The sequence below is a fragment of the Carassius carassius genome, chromosome 33 (genome assembly GCF_963082965.1).
Source record: "Carassius carassius chromosome 33, fCarCar2.1, whole genome shotgun sequence".
Lineage (NCBI taxonomy): Eukaryota > Metazoa > Chordata > Actinopteri > Cypriniformes > Cyprinidae > Carassius > Carassius carassius.
In genome coordinates, this window is record NC_081787.1 from 21,324,369 (window position 1) to 21,346,870 (window position 22,502).

At 37.3% G+C, this 22,502-nt stretch overlaps 2 protein-coding genes across 17 annotated transcripts in view; one reads left to right on the forward strand and one right to left on the reverse strand.

Moving 5' to 3' along the window:
* The window catches only part of LOC132114151 (protein diaphanous homolog 1-like), a 99,954-nt gene extending 94,183 nt beyond the window's left edge, over positions 1 to 5,771 (forward strand). The window contains exon 28 of the mRNA XM_059522267.1: positions 5,215 to 5,771. Coding sequence (XP_059378250.1) covers positions 5,215 to 5,402 — 188 coding nt within the window. The 3' untranslated portion in view covers positions 5,403 to 5,771. The remainder of the gene's footprint in view (positions 1 to 5,214) is intronic.
* Positions 5,772 to 16,374: 10,603 nt separating this feature from the next.
* LOC132113955 (protocadherin gamma-A5-like) overlaps positions 16,375 to 22,502 on the reverse strand; it is a 79,556-nt gene continuing 73,428 nt past the window's right edge. For all 16 annotated transcript variants that reach the window (XM_059522032.1, XM_059522031.1, XM_059522034.1 and 13 more), the window contains 2 exons: positions 20,543 to 20,640; positions 16,375 to 18,519 (listed from right to left, as the gene is read on the reverse strand). In XM_059522032.1, the coding sequence (XP_059378015.1) occupies positions 18,245 to 18,519; positions 20,543 to 20,640 (373 nt within the window). In that variant the 3' untranslated portion in view covers positions 16,375 to 18,244. The remainder of the gene's footprint in view (positions 18,520 to 20,542; positions 20,641 to 22,502) is intronic.

Below are 22,502 nucleotides of genomic sequence, written 5' to 3' on the forward strand. Positions count from 1 at the left end.
GTCTCACTCTCTCTCCCTCTCTTTCTCTCTGTCTCTCCCTCTCTCCCTCTCTCTCTCTCTCTCTCTCTCTCTCTCTCTCTCTCTCACACACACACACGCTCTCTCTCTCTCTCTCTCTCACACTCTGCCTGTTCTGTAAAGGAGTTCTGTGACAAACTCCCTCATTTTGCCTTATTTTTACCATCTTTTATTCCATCTCTTTTCTATAGCTCTCTAAAGTCTTTACTCTGTTTACTTTGCTATTTCAGACCGTATATTTCACTTGGAATCGAGTCCAGATCTCTCTGTGTGCAGCATGAGTCATTAGTGGTGTGTTTTGTATTTTTAGCTTTTCTGTAGTAGCACACACACAAGCTCTGTTCCAAAACCAAGTGAGCTCCCTACCTAGACTGCATATTAAGGCATCATAGATGTATTCTCAACACTTAAACTTTTTTAGTGAAATGATGCTTCCCTTTAAAAAGCCTTCAGTTAATACTGTTGGTTAGTTACAGCCTTTGTAGTTGTTCCAAAACCGTTAGGATGCTTCCTATGTAGACAACACAAACGAAGCTGCACACGGTGCCTGTGACTCAACCCCTCAACATATGCCACAGACACACAGTCATTCCAACACACAGCCATTCTGACCACTTGTTCGTTCTGCATATGGATGCATTCATTCACTCACTCTCACACACACACACACACACCAGGGATGGAAATTAACATTTTTGTCCACCAGCCACTGTGGCTGGTGGATTTCAAAATCTACCAGCCACTCAATGTTTTTACCAGCCACTTTCTTGTTTTTAACCGACAATGTGTAACTGCATGTGAAAATGAATACTACAAGATCTACAATACTTAAGCAGTTTATTTAATCTCAAGTCTCAATGAAATACTGACATTTTCTCTTTCAGTGATGCTCAAAAATCCTGTGTATCTAGGCAGCTTACTAGGTTTTGAAACAGCCGACTCTTGCTGAAGCAGCTCATTCTCTCAACCCCGTAGCCCAACCGGATGATACACTGCACTGTTTTCGTACGCATTAATAATGTCGTATTTAATTCCAAAGGAAAGGATTCACCAGTATTTGTATGTGTAAGTGTATTTTTTTTGGGTGGTTTTTTTTTTGTGGTTGAGGGAACACGTGGGGAAAAGTCCCCTGTTCAACACTGTATCACTGAAAGAAATCTCAGCTCGCAAACTTTTACACCATCGACAAACGAATGCACAGCGTTTTTAATACATCGTTTTTTACGCGTCTCGTCATGCCAGAGCTGTCAAACATGTGTAGCGTTTTCTACATAACAACTTACAACCCTGGACACCTTGGCAATTGAATCGCCATTGGCTAGTAATTAATAATAATAATAATAATAACAATAATTTAATTTAATTTTTAATGTAATTTAATTTAAATTTAATTTTAATTATTTTAGTTTACTCGCCAGTCAGTCAAGCTTTATAATAATCAAGTATCATTTAAGAATAGAACTTTAGTAATTAGAAGTAAACTTGATAACCATGTTTGAATGCTTATTAGTAATTTTAACTGAACATTTTAATTGGACGGGTGGTGATGCTTTTTGGTGATTTCAATGTTTCTGTAAAAAAAATAAAGTGAAATAAATACTGATAATAAAAGATAATAATGATACGAATTCTACTAATAAGAACTATAAAACACACTAAGGATTACTAAGGATTAATGAGCTGCTGGATTCATGAATATTAATTAGGTTTTGTGTGTTCCCTCGAACTGATTTGCTGAAATCAAAACAGGGACGATAATAGGTGAGCGCCAGCCAATGAGATTGCCGTTCACGCATTAACTCCACCCACTACCGAAAAACCCAGCTGTTCTTAAAAGCTGAAGTCTTCCATAGGAACGCCGTTATTTTGACAGTTTCGAGCCCGGTTTACACCGCCTTTCTCCACTGAGCTGCTTCGGATGATATTACACTTTTTTGCGTGTTGTACACACACCAGGGATGAAAATTAACTTTTTTTTGTCCACCGGCCGGGTGAAACAGTATGCTATTTTTATTTACCCGCCACGGTGGCCGGTAGGTGAAGCGAGTTTACCCGCCACAACACAAACACACCCGCATTTGGCTGGTGGCGGGTGCTAATTTCCATCCCTGACACACACACACACACACACACACACACACACACAGTTTAAATGCCTTTAGAAAGACCACAGGCATGCAGTGTGGAGACAGAAGTCGCCCTGTGACCTCTGACCCTGTGCATAATGAGCAAATCAGAGATATACTGAGTGAAAGACGGCAGCTGCTGCTTTAATCACATGCTTACAAAGACACCAATGCAAATGTATTAATAAAATATGCTGTGCTGATTCATATCTGGCAGAAACTATGAATAATGATCAAAAATATAAATAATTGTGCTAAAAATCTGTAGGCTTTACAAGGTTTTGTAATACAGATTCATGTTAACTTGTGGCTGCATTTAACTTACATACTTCATGCCAAAATGATGTACTTCTCTAATGATGGAAGAGTACTCCAGTACAGAGGCATATTACCATGTCACAAAACTGAAGGTTTCGATGCAACATGCCCCATATATCGTTTGCATCGAGACCATTTATAGCCATTTAACATTTATAAACATCTGAAAACTCCTTGAAAAACTGACAAAACTGAAAGCGTGATATGACTTAGTGTGATTTTTCAAACTGATACGTGTATAAATTGAGACCGCCATGAATATTATTATTGTAATTGTACAGTTGTAATGTAAAATTAAATTATATGGTTTCTTCTCAAATTTTATATTACGTAATAATTATTATTTTATTTAGTCGTTTATTTTTAGTAATAATAAGAATAATAATTGATTATTTAATACAGTTTTTACAAACACGCATAGTGAAACTTAATTGCATTTAAAATAGTGGTTGCAATTATTTTATTTATTTTTTTATTTTTTTTAAGAAAAATCACAATTATATATATATTTTACGCAAATTGTGCAGTAGTGGATCTTAGTCAGGATAGACCTCATATTTAATTTGAAATGAAGAAAAGCAAAGCTGTGACAGATGTATCCAGAAACTTTCCAGTTGTCATTTTTGTCCCTCTTAACCTGATTGTAATTGTGTCAAATGAAATGTTATCTAGATCATCTAAGGTCCATGTTTGGTAAAAGAACCAAACGAAGAAGATGCGGTTTGACTACTGTTTTTATTTTTTTATGCGCTATTTGATTTGGCTTGCACTAGTCCTAAACACGCAACCTACTGAGAACAGATAGTATGCAAATGAGGATGTAGCTGATGTGGGCGTGTCTGTTTTTTGGCTGTTCTCACACACATAAACACTATTGACTTAATCAACACAGTAAAAAAAGTAATCTTTAATATTTTTGTCTAAATAAAATATTGAAACATTCTTAAAACAATAAATACTTAATTAAGCTGCAAAATGACATAAAATGTCAGATATTCCTATTTTCTATGAGAATAAACATACCTAATTTTGATACATTTCTAAGTGAAAACAAGAAAACATGTTTATGGTAATTTTCCATCGCAAGTAAATGCATAAAAATGTTTAGATATTTGAACTGGAAAAGGTAAAAGTAAGACCGGGAACTGTGACAACTGACTGACTTTTTGGTGTTTTCTGTTTGTGTTTCATAGCACTCTGTAATAGTTCTGCTCACAGTGAAATGTCATTGGTCCGAAATCCACATTACTGCATATTAAACATCTAACATTTTCTGATAAACTGTGAGGCATTAAAAAAAAAAAACTTTCTGCTGGAAACCTGTTTAGTAATAGTAAGTTACCATAATTTTATAGCAGAAACACGTAACTGCTTTAGCTCTGTTACCATGGTAAATGTTTGTTATGGTCCTATCTGTCTGACATTCACAACCCGAAGCTACAAACGCTCCCATAACGACTTTTTCTCCCCAACAGACTCAGTGCTGTCCTTATCACAGCTCACACTGGACACCTGCTTGGTAACGTCTGTGCGTGTGTGTGCGTGTGTTCTCATTCAGTCTGCATGCTTCGTTACAGATGTTTGTTCAGAGATCGTTATCAGTTGCACTCGGGATTGTGTGTGTGTGTGTGTGTGTGTGTGTGAGAGAGATCATGGTTTCCTCTGCATGGTCTTGATTTGCATACAGGCTGGAGAATGTGAATGAAATATGACATTCTCCGACAATATTTTCCTATGAATGTCTCACTACAGGGGTTTTGTTCTGCAGCCATTATTGGAGTGTTTATCTTGTGTGTAAGCACTCCACAGCCTCACACGGACCTAAATATACCAACATGATCACCGGAAAACATAATTGATGACATATGATATCTCGTATATCAGAACATGAACCTGGTGGTGTTCATAGCCACCTAGTGCAAGAAATGATTTTCTAATTCGGTCTTATTTTTTAGTAAAATTGACTAGACTTGAGAAGCAAAATGGCTTAACTATAAAGTATAAAGTCTTGTTTTTTGCAATAAATACATAAATAAAAAGTAATTAACTTTATGCTTAAAACAAGAACAAATATATGGAAGCTTATCTTTTCGAGAGATAAACTTGCAAGATATATACTTAGAATTGTACAAATTTTTTTAGTCTACATTTTTGTTTCGTTTGTATTTGCCACTAAATAAAATCAAATTAAATGGTAGTGTACTTGTTTTAATATCTCTCTCAATTCTGAGTTTATGTTTTGCAAGTTTATATAGAATCTGAGATAAATTTTGATAAGTTGCAATAGTTGATCATTTTTTTCCCATTTTAAGTATAAACACTCTTAAATTTGATATTTTTCAGAACTTAATGCCTCAAGTCATGTTGCTTCTCAAGTAAACGTCTTAATTTATAATTTTTTGCAGAGTAGCTCAAAAAATGGTTTACATTTTAGTGATTTCACAACAATATGAGCTACACATTTATGCTGTTAAACCTTCCAACACATTAAGCTTATTTAGAATTATTGTTAAATGTGGTCTGTTTTATAACTGAGGAATGAGCTGAAATGATTGTCTGTATTGATCATTAAGTGGAAAATAACCTGTAATATTCCTATAAAAAGGTAATTTGTTGGTTGTTTTTGACTGTGGTGCTTTAAACAATGACCACCTGTGTTTAACCTCAAAGTGGCCTTAAATTTGACGTTTGACCTCTGAACTGAATATCTTTTTAATTGCCCTTTAATTTATTATTTCCACTTCCATTTCAGCCAACAATCGGAGAGGAGCCGGTCACGCCGTGACAAACATTCTCGCCAAAGAGCTTCTTCAGGATAATGCCCCGCCCAGTGCCACGAAAAAGACCCGATTGGAAGCACAGGACAGGAAGGAGTCATCTCCAGAGGACACGGGCTCGCTGGAGGACCTCTTAGATGACGCTCCGTTACGCTCACATTAAGGACTTCCAATGCTGATCCTGCCTGTTAAAAGACAGACTGTATTTGGGGACCAAGTCTGCGAGGGCGGGGCTCTTGCTACGCCACACCCACACAGCTTCCTATTGGGCCGTCACACTGGAGGAGCGGCCTCATCTCAGCACTGTCACACTCGTTTTGTCATTTTTTTAACACTCTTTCTCTAAACACAAGGTTTCATTTGTCCGCTATCTGTATCGACTGCTTTTGCAAGATTCCAAAGATTCGTATAGAGATTCTGTTTGGAATTCTATTCCAGATTCATCTGAATGTCCTCTTTTGGTTCCTTCTGAAAACAAACATCTGTTCTGCTTTAACATTAAGCTTTTTTTGTTTGGTTTTTGACACTTAAATCACTTGGCTCAAAGTTTGAAATAAGTCACATTATTATGTTCGAAACGCAACGTGCCAATAATGTTGACCTTATATATGCATGTTCAATTAGTGTGTGCTCGAGGTGTTCTCACTGAGGTTCTGTAGCCATCACAAAGAGGTCTGGTACCTGTTCACAAGATTATTTCTCACTTCCTGTGCTTTTCTTTTTTTGGGGTACTTCATTCTGTCCTTTTGAGGGAATAATGTTGTTTAAATCTCAAAAATACTTCTAATTTTCACTAAACCATTCTTGTATGGAATTAAATGTGACCATTTATGCAAAAATGGTTTTGGATAGAATTGATTCCTCAATTCTTGATTCACAGTGGTTTTAGAAATAATTGGTGTGTGGATTGCTGCACTTTCTTTCATGAACAGCAGTGTTCAGTTTAGTGTGTTTGTGAAGTGCTGTAGTAGATATGCTGTTCTGCACACTGAAGATCCAAACTGCTGATACATACATCACACAATTTTCAGTGGCATTTTTAATTTACCGCCAGACAGTTAGTAAAAAGTCACTGTTAACTGCGAAATATCTATTTTGAGAGCAAAAGTAACATTGACAGCTCCTTTGGCATTTATTTCCCTATGATAAACGGTTTGATCAAGCAAAATCTGTAGGACTGTAGCAGAGCACTTCTATCATTGGTGCTGAAATATCTGTTAAAAACTGCACATAGACTTATTCAACTTTAGTATTTTTCATTGCAGTAAGACAGTGAGCAAATAAATGTCCCTGTCTTTTATGTTGACTGATCGCCAGCAGATAGTAATTAACCAGTCGGCTGTTAAGATTGTTTGTTGTCCGTGACATCGGGAAGTATGACCTCAGAGTTTCAGCTTTGCAATATGACCTACCTGAATGTTGAGGTTGGCTGAATGTTTGAGGGTAGAGATCACTGTTTAAAGCCATAGCTCGGACTGCATTTGTCAAGAAATCCTGAGAAATAGTCTTCCAGATTAAACTATATTAAAATATGTATTAGGGCTGCACGATATTGGGAAAAAATGACATTGCGATATTTTATTTTTCTGCGATATATATTGCGATATTTTTTCTTACAAACAAAAATGGGGTGAGCACACTTACATTCTCATTTTAAATGATTTAAACATCGACACCATCGCGTCAATTGATTAATATGCGGGAGGGAGAGAGAGCAAGACAGCGCTCCTGTTGTTTGAAGACGGCTCGCTCTCTCTCTGTCTCTCTCACGCACGCTCTCTCTGTCTCTCTCGCGCGCGCGCTCTCTCTCTCTCTCGCGCGCGCGCGCACGCTCTCTCTCTCTCTCTGTCTCTCTCGCGCGCGCGCTCTCTCTCCCTCTCTGTCTCTCTCTCGCGCGCTCTCTCTCTCTCTGCCCTGTTAAACTTGCATGTGTTTTTCAGTCCTGTCAATGAAAAAACTTTCACTCTATGATGGTTAAGCTGTGCAATTAATCCGCGAATCACATTCGTCAAGGGCCGGGGAGCAGCTGGCCCGTACAGTTAATGAATAATGGATCAACTACGACAGCCTACATCGCACATCCTGCGATGTGACTATCGTGGATTCGTACATCGCGATATCGATGCTTAAACGACACATCGTGCAGCCCTAATATGTATATGTATTTTCATAATGTTTGTGAAACGATGTCAATGTTTTGGCAGCGATCAGGTCTCTAAATTCTGCCTAGAGACCAGCAAGTCTGAAAGAGCTCGAGAATATGCTTTTTTCTGGAGTTTTTGAAGCCAAATTTCCCATTTTTGAATTTTTGTGGACTGCAGTTTTGGAGAACTGCGAGCCAACAGATTTCGCTTCGATGCCGATTGATCGCAATGATGTTTGTGAAAGTCAACGATTTCACTTTTTTTGGAAAAGCTGGAAAAAGATCACTGGAAAAACAAAGAGACTGTGTGTTTTCTTTCTTCTTTTTTTAAACAGTTTTTCCTCATCCATTTTTATTCTTGATTGTTTTATTGTAATAATATAGCGGTTGTATTGGTGAGATCCATTTGGTCAAATTGTGTACATTACGTTTTGACTGTAGAGATGTTTATTTTGGTTATCTCTAAAACCACACCATTAAAATATCATCTTTAATACTTATTCATATGCATTTTGTGTGTGTGTGTGTGTGTGTGTGTGTGTGTGTGTGTGTGTGTGTGTGTGTGTTGACCGGTTTTGCTGTCCTTGGAGGGACAGCGTTTCTGGAAATGCCCACATAAAAAAGAAAAAAAGTGTAATTTAGGGTTACACTTTTCATTTGCTTATGCAAAGTTGTAGTCAAAACTTTTCAGAATACAACAATTCATACATTTTACTTAAATATTTCAGCCAAAAATGAAAGTTTGCTCAATCTCAGGCCATCCAAGATGTAGATGAGTTTGTTTCTTGATCAGACACGATTTGTATATATGTACTGTAGCATTACATCATTTGCTCACCAATGGATCATCTGCAGTGAATGGGTGCCGTCACAATGAGGGTAAAAAGCAGCTGATTAAAAACATCACAATAATCCACATTACCATAATCCATTTTCATTTTTGGCTCAACTATTCATCCATCCATTTGCAATTGATTTCAATTGAAGTCAGTTTTATTTCACTGAATACCATTGTAGATTTCCATAACCACATTATTGCAATCGTACACTTAGAAACACATGATAATACTGTTTTTTTGTTGTTGTTGTTTTTTTAGGACTTTTTTTTTTAGTGCCTTACAGATTTGTATAATATATAACATGCATAGAGTCAACAAGACAGAAAAAAAAAAGACAAATGTGTGGTAACGTAAATGGACTATGTCGTGTGTGTGTAATTTGGTATGAGGGGTACAGCATTTATTTGCATTCCTGTGTGTGCATCTGTGTGCTGGTTTTATGTCTCATGAGTGCGGAACAAATGCAGCTATGATTTGGAATTTCCTCTCAGCAAATCCCAGACTAACACACACTTCTCTGTTACAGCTCATATAGACGGAGAAATGCCTCTTACAGTAGGCTACATTCAACACACAAAGCATGCAGGTCACACAAAGTCTTATTTCCTGTATGTGAGTTGTTTGGCACTAATCACTTTTTTTTTATTTATTTTTTTTATAGATAAAAGCAGCTCAGAGTTATTTTGTTCATAATGTGGTGTGTGTGTGTTGACTGCACATTTGCTTTAAATCACATTGTTTCAACATAAAGGCATAGAGCTCTTTCTTTAAGTGTTTCTCATTACAGATCCGCTTACAGAACATCATAACACACTCCTAATGCCTGGATCCCTTCAGCAGTGTTGCTCGTCACATGCTCTTATGTTTCACCCTCTGCTTTGCTTCATTATCTGGTTATGTTCAGGAATCTGGACAGACTCTTGGCCAGTAATTGGCTCGGTTGTTGCAGACGGCACAATGACGACCGCATTGATGCTGTACTGAGCTCTGGTGCAGACAGCCAATCGAAAGACAGGAGCTGAGTTCTCAGGCAGCTGATTGGCTGGCCCAGTGTCACGGTGGTCTCCAGGTAGCGATTGAATGTGGGGGAGTATGTGGCTGTTTGTGGAGGGCAGAGTCAGAGAGAGTGAAGGAAGGACGGCTAATTCAGTCTCTTCATTATGTATTTGGTAGTGAATTTGGACCAAACAACCCAAAATATAATGCTGAGTCTCTTAGGAATTGGAATTAGCAATTGTTTTGGCCTCTCTTCCTATCTCTTAGCCAATTTCACTGTCAGTTTCAAAGACCTTTAAAATGTTTTACACATGATTTCGCCAAAACATGAAGTCTCTGTACAGTGGATAGATGAAGGAGGCTAAAGAGGATGGGTAAGAGACAGCGATGGAAAACAGAGAATGTGATATAAAAAGGTGTTTTTGGAGAGAGTCATGCTGAAAAATTCTCACTTCTGGAGCTTTGAGCTCTTTTAAAGGTCTGATGGGTTTGGTTTTGTCTCATAAACAGGTCTAAAATGATTCTGGTTAAAAAAAAAAAAAACTAACTGATGTATGTGGATAAAATATACTTGGGTAGATATACACTCACTGGCCACTTTATTTTTTATTTTTGCTATTACCGGGTTGGACCCCCTTTTGCCTTCAGAACTGTCTTAATTCTCTGTTGCACAGATTCAACAAGGTGTTGGAAACATTCCTCAGAGATTTTGGTCCATACATGATAGCATCACACAGTTGCTGCAGATTTGTCGGCTGCACATCCATGATATGAATCTCCCGTTCCAGCACATCCCAAAGCTGCTCTATTGGATTGAGATCCGGTGACTGAGGAGGCCATTTTAGTACAGTGAACTCATTGTCATGTTCAAGAAACCAGTCTGAGATCATTTGATTATTATCCTGCTGGAAGTAGCCATCAGAAGATGTGTACTTTCATGTTCTTTACGCCAAATTTTGACCCTACCATCTGAATGTTGCAGCAGAAATTAAGATTTATCAAACCAGGCAACATTTTTGGTGAGCCTGTGTGAATTGTAGCCTCTGTTTCCTGTTCTTGGCTGACAGGAGCGGCACACGGTGTGGTCTTCTGCTGCTGTAGCCCATCTGCTCCAGGGTTCGATGTGTTGTGTGTTCAGAGATGGTATTCTGCATACCTTGATTGTATCGAGTGGTTATTTGAGTAAATGTTGCCTTTCTATCATCTCTAACCAGTCTGCCCATTCTCCTCTGACATCAACATCACATTTTCATCCACACAACTGCCACTCACTGAATATTTTCTCTTTTTCAGACAATTCTCTGTAAACCCTATGGTTGTGCATGAGAATCCCAGTAGATCAGCAGTTTTTGAAATACTCAGACCAACCCGTTGGCAACCAACAACCATTCCACGTTCAAAGTCACTTAAATCCCCTTTCTTCCCCATTCTGATGCTCAGATTTTATTAGCAAAACACCCCACCACTCACTCGTTGCTCCAAGGTTGTTCTTAAAATCGGCATTGTTCTTAAAAATGCAACTGCAAGTACATTTTCTGTCTGTTAAGTAAATTTACTTTCTATTTTTAGGAATGTAAAAATAGAAAGATTGTACAAAGTATGAAAATGAATAGCAGGCACAACAAAACAACTGCATCCATAGATATCTAGGTATATTAACAAGTCACATGATTAAACGTGTAATTGATTTCAAATACCTCACTATTCAAAAAAAAAAAAAAACATTTTTTTTTTAAATTCTAAAATTCTTGTTTTCAGTTGTATAACAGAAAGTGGAAGTCATTCATCTACACTGACTGCTTTATCAGTAAATTATTAAAGTCTAAAGATCATCCATTCTTGATGCCCTGATCTATAGAGAGATTATGATGATGATGATGATGAGGGACTTTTAATTACAGCTGATATAAACATATCAAACTGACCTAAATCAGTCCTGCTGCTCGGAGAGAAAGAGAAAATCTCTCCCATTAGTTCGATGTTTTCAATGTTGACCTTCCTTTCTTTTTACAGGAAATAAATGTCAGACGGGACTTGATTTTGTCCATGGGGGAATGGATGGATGCAAGTTCATGTTGACTTAAAAGTGAAAATACTCTTCTGTACAGTAAAAGTCAATAATAACCTGAGGTCCGTATATATATTTTTTTTCTAAGAATAATATTTTTGTTAGCAAAAGAACATTAAAATTGATCAAATGTGACTGGTGTTACAAAATATTTTGATTTCTAATAAATGAAAGGTCCCTCAAAGATATGAAGCAGCACAACTGTTATCAACATTGATAATCAGATTTGTTTCTTTGGCAGCAAATCAGCATATTAGAATGATTTCTGAAGAACAATGTGACCGAGTGATGATGCTGAAAATGTAAAATATATTCACATTTAAACTATTTTTTGATCAAATAAATCCAGCCTTGGTAAGCAGAAGAGACTTATTTCAAATACATCTTACTGGCACCAACTTTTGAATGGCAGTGATTAACAGATATTAAGATATTGAGATGAGTTAATGTTGAAGGATTTAACATGCCTCATTTATCTTGCTAACTCATATTAACACCATTTTTATGAATAATCTGAATTGAATTTATATCAGCTTTACACACTGAATGTCATGTCTCCTTTTGTCCCAGATAATATAGGTCAAATTATTGTGTATGCGTGCCTCAAGTTGCCCCTCCGGCTCTGTCTGTCTGCTGATCTGACCACTGTGAACCAAGGATTAAGTGTGTGTGTGTGTGTGTGAGACAGAGGCGATCAGTAGAAAATGTGTCTCTTTATGTCCATGATGCTGTGAGCCTCATCTAAGGCAGAGGTCAGTCGCCTGAGGATGTGACGTGTCATGTGAGTAACCATTGACTGTCTGACTCACTGATAGAGAGACATTGTTTCTTCTGTCCTAAAAGTGTCTGAATGATCTATACTGATCTTTGGAAAGGAACTCATTCTGTTTCATGTGTTGGACCTTTGAATTTGGACTCCTTATAATTTTCTTGTTTTCCAACTTGAATTCATATGAAATATGTTATTTGATTTTTACGATAAGTATTTCTGAAAAGGGTTTTTGCAGGCTAGTTTCAGAAATGTTCTGTGTGGATTGGAGAGGTAGTTTTAAGTCATGAATGTTATTTTAGTCTGCAAAAGACCCAGGGGACCGTTGCAACAATCAGATTAACTAACATCCTGCAGTTTATTACACACAGGGACTTTCGCATGAGAAGTTTTAGTGACTAAAGGTGAAGATTCTGCAATAATTGCATCAACTCCCCTCCAAAAACACACAAAAAGCTCTTTAGATCAGTGTGAATCACTTATTTGTTCATGGCTGAGTGTGTTCGTGAAGGCTGAGATTTCCTGACACGTGCATAACTGAATCACTGTTGCATCGTTCTTTCTTTATTATGTTTATTAATGTGGCACCAATACACAGCATGCATTTGTGGCTGGTGTCAAATCAGAGTGATTTTGATCTCATAGTGCACTATGTATTTAGTATAACTTTACATAATCTGAAGAAGTTCATGAGTTAATTCATATTTAAACAACAGCATGAACTCAAATGTGCCCTTTCTTCTGGCTCTCTTTTCCTCAGTCCTTTAATCTTTCTGGACAGACTCAGAGGGAGGGATTGTTGGCAGAGGAATGGTGGGTAAGTAGATCTGTGATGACTTGACACTGTGGAGCTGCAGATGGACTTCCTGCTGTTATTAAAGAAACTTTTGGTTGCTGTATTGCTGTTCAGTCACTGTCAGAGTTCATCTGAGAGGAACACAGTCCAAAATAATCTGTGCCACACCAACACAACCACAAAACCCTCTTTGCCTGGGTCTGTTTTCACCATAAACATGCACCAGCCCATTAAAGACATTTTGTGTGTTTTTATATAGAGCCAAATGTTACAAATTAACATCAGCATCAACATGTCCCTTCCTCTCTGAAACTTTAGGGTACTTTGAATATCTTCTTCCTAGATTATTTCCATCATGATCTTTGACCTGACAGAAGGTTGTCCAGATTCTTTTTAAAATCTTGAAAGCCAAACCCCCTCCAGCAATGTTTATGATGAGCTCTAATGAGTTTGTTGTTGATATATTTAGTCATGTTGAGCACGCATTAGTTACAGCTGTTGTGTGTGTGTCATTTCTGCAGCACTAGTGGCACCAGAGCTTTTCCACTCTGTAAAACCTGAAAATGTCTATGACGATGTTTTACACCTTACTCAATATGCAACATTTTGTAGAAATTGTGTATTTGTAGTCATTTGTATTACTCACATAGTATGCCTTAGTGATTCAGAAAACCTTAGTTAAGAGATTTTTTGTATTTAAATTTTTTATAATAACTATTTTATATCCTACTGTTGAATGAAGAATGTACTTGGACCTAATGTGTGGTTTGCAAATAAAAAAGATAGGGCCTATTTGAAAATTAGCTTCAGGGGTTTTGGACACGTGAGCTCCAGGGTGTCGGTGCTCATAAACCCACCGAGAGCAGCCTCACCTCGGCCAGATCTTCTGGAATTTGCCGCTGGCTCTGATAGTGGTTAAACATGAGCTATAATTGGTTTTGGGTAAATCTTAAAGTCTTTGGTCTCATTAATCTATTATTTGTTCCAGAACAGATAGTTTTGGCTGAGGGAAAAGTTTCATAACTGTAAATATATATTGTGTTTAGGTGGAAATGACACTGAAGCTTTGTTGGTCACAGTAATTATCAGATGCTCTGTGATTGATTGTTGATTGTTGCATTCCTCACAACTCCATATCAAACCATTTGGGAAACAGTATGAGGGCAACATCCCAGAATATCCGAAGCAGCTGCTTTATTGGCTTGACAACACCTGTCATCATGGCACTGAAGTCTGAGTCTGCGTGTCTAATGCACTTCACACTTTCACACACTTACACTTCTCCGAGTCTCAGCACTGTGAACTCAGTGTTCAGCTCTGGTTAGACGGGCTTGTTCTTAAATCAAATGATCTGTTTTTTTACTCTCTGTGTGACAATATCGTTGTTTCCACAAACTTGAATTTGTCTTCCAGATGCTGATGACTACTGATGACTCTAAAATTCCCCTATTATCCATATTATCTGAGACAAAACTGAATTTGACTTGCTCTTTTGACAATATATTGATAGATGTACTATGAAGACATCTCATTCACAGTATAAAATTTGAATTGAAATTGTAAAGCACTCTGGAAAAAAACAAACAAACAAAAAAAAACTTCCATTTTATTACAAACTCTTTTTTTTTTTAAAGACTAAATAGAATACAGAAAATGTTGCAATAACAAAAAAGGTAAATTAACCGTGGTTTAAAAGTAATAAGTACATTTTGATGTAAAATGTACCTTATTATTATTAAATGCATTAATAAATGCATAAGGTCATCCATTTTCTTGATTGCCTGTGGATGATTAATATTAATTGAACAGTCTGAGTTTGTTTTTGTAAAAAAAACAATAATAATAATTTTGACTTTATCTCCCACTTCAAAAAGGACAGTAGTTTATATATCTCACAAGGATAACTGGTGTCTCTAAATAGCTATTTAAGTTATTGATTACCCTTATTTTATTTATTTATTTACATGACATTAGTCTTCAAAGAAATTAGCTTTCAGTTTCAGCAGGGGAGTTATTTATTGCATTACGATCAAAGATTATGAAGGTAAATACTTTTTTCTGATTTGTTTTGATTTCATGTTGACTTGAAGGTACGGTAACAAAGTTTAATTTGAAAGGCTCACAAGAGGTCACAAAGAACTAAAATGGTTTGTCACTACAGTGTAACATTTGTCATGGCAATTAAACGCATTTAAATTGAACTGAAAAGTAATAATATGTAGATTATGGCCTTTATGAAAACACTTGGTGATCCAAGTAGTGATCACAGTGTTATAAAGAGGATTTTCTCTGATTTGCATTCCTGATAATCCTTCATGAAAAGCTGTGTGTATTTCAGTCCTTCCCCCACAACTTCACTTTTCCACGTCTGTATGTGTTTTTCTTGCTCTGTTTGGATTCTAATCACTCCTTCCTTTCGACTCTCTTGGAAAAGGAAGGGGTTTCCATGGTATCGCCAGCTGAAGTGGAAAAGGCCTGTTTTGTAAGGGTGCTGATGCCGTGTGTGTGTTGGGTGAGCAGATGGGCTTCCCTGTGCGCTCTTTTTGTGCTTGACAACAGAGTGTTTTTCCCTAGGGTTTCATGACAGAGAAAATGAAGCACACTTTCCTTGTTGTCTCTGCTGGATTTTTCTTGCCATCTGTTAATTGTCTCAGGCTAAAATCTAGCTCTGACCCCAATCATCCCGACTGTAGCGAAACGCCTTTGACCTCTGACCCCTGCAGATTTCCACGTGTCCTACATCAGATCCTGACCCTGATCACCTGTTTGAAACCTGGTGAAGCCTTTCATTTGTTGTCAAAACGCACAGCTGTGAAAACATTGAGGAATTTTTGGCAAAGGAAGCAGAGATTTGAGAAAAACACAAAGTCTTTGTGGTTCTGAAACAGAACAGTGTTGCATCTATCTTAGTTTGAATAAAATGGAGCTGAAAATGCAGATCACTGGACCAAGAGCCAAAACCTTTAACTGGACAAGGTTTTGAGGCCATTTAGACCACTGTAGAGAAAATAACCCTTATTCAGTGAAATATAACAGTAAAACAGAAGTAGATTCATTTGTTTGTTCGTTAATGCAAATCAAACCCTCAAGACTATTGCAATTTTATTTATTTTTTACATTTCTTACTCTTTTAATGCTTTGGTAAGACAGTTTCTGGTTTTCACAGAATATTATGCAAACTATTTCATTTGCTATTTAACGCCAATGCTGCGGCGCCTGGGGAGCAGTTTGGGGTTCGGTGCCTTGCTCATGGGTCTCACCTCAGTCGTGGTATTAAAGGTGGAGAGAGCGCTGGATATTCACTCCCCTCCACCTACAATCCCTGCTGGACCTGAGACTCGAACCTGCGACCTTCGGGTTACACGTCTGTCTCTCTATAAGGCATATGAACTGCCTGTTTATGTGGGTATGTGTGTATATACACAGTTATACATGTATATCATATCTATTTAGATTCTGTAAGATTCATCCTTATACAGCTGTGCTATTCTGAATAAATTGAAACACACATACAAAAACACTAATAATTTGAGAACCTTTTATTTGAAATGTCAGTGTTCAGGAAAAGAAAAACAAACAACAACAACAAAAAAACAGCAATATAAATATTAGCATACAAAATAGGAGTAGCACATAGAAGCCGGGAATCAAAGCGTCTTATCAGAGATGTTACAGCAGGACACACACACAGAGATAAATCTAATCAGATTCTTCATATAGACATTAAGAAGCATTCACACATGTAAGCACGACAGAGAGCACAAAATTAATAACGGAGGATTTTAGATCTATTTGCCCTCCATTTTGTGTCTTTTCATGGAAAAGTGTGACAGGAAAAGAGGATGATGAACACAAAAATATATGCATAACATCACAACTTCTAGGCTAAGAGAGTGTCACTATTTATTTCCATAAGTAAAGGTTAAACTCTTTATTTACAGGTGCGTTAGTTGGCCTTCATAGTACTAAAGAACTACATTGATAACAAGAGTGTCAGTGTTTTTTTGTTTTGTTTTTTGTTTTCACCATTTTTATATTTTTGTGCATTTTTTTCTGTAAAATAAAATGACATTCCAGTAGTAAGCCATTCCTCTTGAGCTGATTATCTGCAAAGGTTTTGTGTTTTCAAGGACAAATTTCTATTTACAAGGTAAGGTCATGCCAATAGTCCGAGGACTGCTGTATTCAGACGGAATCTTTGCATCATAAGTATTTTCCAAAGCTCTAATAACTCAATGACAGTTTGCATGTTTGCAGTTTGCATGTACATTCAATGATTGCAGGTTGCCTCCTAAAACAGCATCACCTAACTGGTATTGAATTTTACTGTATTCATATTCTATCTGTAATCACTTGAGCTTGTTGCATATGACCAAAAGAAAAAACTGCCTTTGCATTAGGAAATTGCTGCCTAGATCAGCAAAACACAAAGTCAGGAGGTTTTGTCACCATCAAAACTACAGATACTCACTGAAAGTATCATTACTAACCCATCTAATTACAACCAGCACTGATAAAGAGCTTCAACACTTCAGGATAACCTGGAAATACTGAATACTAAGGACAATATGCCACTGCGGGCACTTGTGGACTTGTAACTGGTTTCACAATGCTCCCATTATGGCTCGGCCATCGCTAATGCTCCATAAACATTCAGTTAACAAAAAACAAAAAAAACTCTGGCTCAGTGATACACAGGGGGATCCATTCTATAAATCAAATACAAATCATCAAAGTGGATGGTTTAACTGTTCAACTCCTCCTTGAGAAAGTTGTAGATGGGTGTTCATAGATGTTAGGTGATATGGAGATTATCTATAGCGCAAAAAACAGCATGCAGCAATAATCACCTGACTTGCATCTACATCAAAACTTCTCCTAAAATGATCAATATAAAAGTCCATAGTGGTATTTTAGCAAACAATAACAAAAAAGTAAAGTAATAATCATGATGAATTTTACAAGCATTACAACATCCACAGCAATGGACACTGTCTTTGCACAAACAAGAACGTGATTGTAACAAGAATACAATTCCTCTTTCTGTCCAGATGTCAGTTTAACATGTTCAAGGTAAATACATTACTGGCTTGATATACGCAGTAGTATAGTGTCACTTAGAAGTTGCATAAACCCAATATTTGTCTACATATATCCGAATGTCCAAACTTATCAGGAAACAAATGTATTTTTTACTGTAATTTTACTGTACTTGGGTTTAAGTAAAACAAATGCATGTGTGAAATAAGCAAAAAAGTGGTTAGAAGTGGGTTTACATTGACACACTTTTTTTCACCCTAATATTTTTTCTCTAAATAGTTACAGATTTCCAGCAAACCTCAGAACAGAACAGCTATTTCAGCCTCCCTAAACCTGATATATACCTGCGACTCTCTACTTCTTCTCTTTCTTGGTGGACTTCTTCTTGCTGGCGGGCGTCTGGGCGGCTTTAGGTGGCTCAGGTTGGGCAGCAGCAGCAGCTATGGCGGCCTGCTGAGGTGACAGGGCCTGTTGGGGTTGCTGCTGGTTGGAGGTCAGGGTGGCGGTGCTGCCGGGGATGTAGACGTTCTGCCGGTAGTCAGGGACGTGCTGCAGGGTGAACTGAGGGTTGTAGCGGGTGCTCAGACCCATGGTGCCCGGACCCAGAGTGTTGGTCGCCTCGCTGACCTCTGCAGAAAGAAGAGTTTTCTGTTAGGTGATTTTGAGAGGATTTTCACAAAGCTCCTGAACTCTTTTGAAATTATATGTTTAAATATGTTATGGTAAGATATAATAAAATAGTCACCAAAAACAGTTGCTTTGCATGAATGAAACTATCACGGCAAAAACGAATTTAGGCCCAATCCCAATTCTACCCCTTAGCCCTTCCCCTTTCCCCTATCCCTCCGTTTAGCGCATTCACGTGAAGGGGTAGGGGTGTCTCGATTCTCTTTTGGTTGGAGGGGTAGGGGTAGCTCATTAATACAGAACGATAATTAAAGGCTCTAATGCACACCAGTATATGTGTGTATTGTAAGAGCTAGACGACGAATGATGATGTGTGACGGCATAGTAGTGGTGTCCCAATCCTTAGGGGAAGGGGTATAAAATAGAATTAGGATTGGGCCTTAATTTTTTGTCAAACAAAATCAAGTGTATTTTTGAATCAAGATTCATTTATTTGGGAAGCAAAATAATTTACAATATTAAGGATTGTTTTCTGAAAAAATTATTATCCATTATCCAAATTAAATGCGTTTGTTTAAAATTAGAAATATTACCTGTCAGTGGATTCATAAAACAATAAACAATTTAAACACTAATTTTTTTTTCTTGTTACCCAGTAAAAATATAAAACATACTTAAATCAAGATATAAAATTACATAATTTTTTTGCACTTAAAATGACAAAATATCAAGTCCCAGTAAATAAAAAAGGCTATGCAACATAGTCTATTCTACAGGTTTTCAACCTAGAAAAAAGAACAATGACAGTTTGGTGCTAATGGAAAACTGCTTCAGAACAGCACTGGACAGAACAGTGGAAACATTGACTCTCTCCAGTGGGAACCAAATAACTCAAAAACGTCTGTCTAAGTTTTTGCAGAACAAATATAAAATGATTCCACTTCCCATGTGTCTGTGTGAATGTGGATCTGGCCAAAACAATCAGTTCTAATCTTTTACATTAGCTGATGTACATCGCAGTTCAAAATTTTGGGGTCAGTAAGAATTTATTTATTTATTTATTTTTACTTTTATTCAGCAAGGATGTATTAAATTGCTCAAAAGTGACAGAAAAGACATTTATGATATTATATATATATATATATATATATATATATATATATATATATAAATCTACATGATGTTCTTTTACTGCTCTTTTGAAATTTCTTTTCATCAAAGAACCCTGAAAAAAATTAATGTATAACTGTTTTCATAAAATTATTAGGCCGCACTATATATATTAAAAAAACAAGAAATATTTCTTGAGCAGCAATCATGTGACACTGAAGACTGGAGTAATTAAGCTTAAATGTCAGAAATGAAATTTTAACATATATTCTCATAGAGAATTTTTTTAAATCAAATAAATACAGCCATGGTGAGCATTAATGACTTCAGCCAACAACAATAAATAAATAATAATAATAATATTTTACCAACCCCCCCCCAAAAAATTGTTCATTTTAAACAGGTAAAATTCACATTTAGTGTTAGTCTATAGTCATGATTAGCTTTATGTAACAGCAGCATCCATCTAAATGAAGAGGAAATACCACAACGCCTAAGTAAATGTTTGATGAGTCATTCTTTTTATTCCTGCTCAGTCACAGCAGTATTGAAAATAAAGGGAAAGATGAGAGAGGCTGACGTCATGTGTGCCAACAGCTTTGATGTCATTTGTATAGACAAGGGCCACTGCACTCTGTGTGTGTGTGTGTGTGTGTGTGTGTGTGTGTGTGTGTGTGTGTGTGTGTGTGTTCCCACGTGGACATCTGTGACTGTGCATGTGCTCATTTTACATGATTGTCCATGATGCATGCAAGACAAACATGTATGCAAAAATTCATCTGATTATGATGTAAATGACGGATTAATCAGATAGCAATGCAATGAAGTCAACACTCAGTTCTGTATGTTTCTCATGTTTTCTACGTATGTATGCACTGTGATGACACCGTTAAAATGCAAGTGAGAGATTCTCACCATTAGCAGCAGCCATCAGCGCCTGGAGCTGCTCAGCCTCGGTTGGGGGGTTGGGCCAGGGTCCTGTTCCCACGGCAACCTCAGGAGTGGCGGCAGCTCTGCAGAGAGGAAAAGGAAATAGAGTCAGCAAAACAGAGGCCATTCTGTCCTGCTTCTATCAGCAACAGCTGCAGTGAGAGAGTGAGGCGCTTTGTCCACTAATTACACACACACACACACACACACACACACAATCCTCCATGTTACTTTTAACTACACCAAGTTGGAAAATGAAAACGACCAGAGAATGAGCGGCAACAGGTACTGAAAACTACAGCACATGCACACAAAACCACTGAACATTTCCATGTGCGACGACTTGATCATCAAAGGCTTGTTTAAAAACCATGCAATTTGCATCCACGGTGAACAAAAGTCCTGGTTGCACTAAAATTCTCCTCATTACACACAACGCTGGCTTTGCTGTCGGTAACCAGGAAAAGCAACAAATGCACTTCCAATTTACCTCCATTAACTCCCCACTAACACAGGCAGGGCCATATTAACCAGTGGGCTAGGCGGGGCTGAAGCCCTGGGGCCCGAGCAAGGAGGGGGCCCGTGATTGGCTGTGGAGTAGATTGACTGGATTGCCCATCACCAATGCCACCATGCCACCCACTCATTTAGTTTTTCTGTAAATTCCATGCTTTACCATTTGAGACTGAGAAGAAAAAAACATAGCATCATTGTCCACATTGTCCTGCTTATATCGACTGACTAAACTTTTGCCCCTTGTGCTTAAATATTCAAATACACATAGTTATGTGTCAAATGCCCGTCTTAGCGAGTATCCTCGTAAACACACTTATATGTGTGTTAAATTAATGGTAATAGTTACAGAGAAAGCATGACGAAATTTCAGTGCATCGAGAATTCTGATACGGGATAAAAATCCTATTTAAAGCTTTATATATATCATTATTGTGATAGGGGCCCTAAATCATAACCCCGGGGCCAGTGCGGTCTCAATGCGGCCCTGAACACAGGAGTTTTGTTTTGAAGATTACAGCTCCACAAACAAGACTTAATGTGTTAATTAAAGCCATTAAATCTTTCCTTAATTAGTAACTGCTACATGAACAAAGGACAAATCGCTGTTCCTCATAAAAACATCCCGGATATCTTTTCTCTGCGTGTGGGAAGAATAATGGAGATTCCTCATCCTGTTCCCAGTAACATCAGGAAACACACTACTGTTCAAAACTTTAAGGATTGTGGGAAGACTGGGAAAATCTAGATCAGTGACATTAACCAAAGTGAAAATCATTTGAAAGTTATTATTATTAAATAACTAAAATTAATATTAATATTAAAATTAAAATGATCATAATGCAAAGCATGGTTTTTATAAAATCATGGGGGAAAAAAAGGTGCAGGATCTTGGTAAAATGCATAATGCTTAACAATTACTATTATTAATAATAAACATAAACAATAAATAAAAGACAGTTTTACAGTTCTGAAGGCTTTTGTTTGGTTAAACTCAAATGAACACAGATCCTGTAAACTCATAATGAACAGGACAAAACCACCGAAACCACCATCTGTATGGACAAAATTCAAGTATGAATTACTTACAAGCATCTCTAGCACAGAGTAAAAATGAGATGCTAATGCTAAAAGCCTTCTGTCTCTGTCGGGGTCTCACTTCCTGTCTTATATGAGCCCAGCAGCTGTAAAACTATCACCACAGTCACCAGACAATCAACCTCAGAGGCACAGCACAACATCTGCATACAAGACATGACCGAAGGACGAGTGGGAGAAGAGGACAAAAACAGACTCAAAGATAGGAAAAAGAAAGAAATAAAGAAATCTGGAATTTAAGCATGTGAAGGAAAAAGCGACAGAAAAGACACAGTTTTTGCCAAGCATTTCAAAAGAGATGAACTCACAGTGCCAAGATGAGGAAAAAACAGGG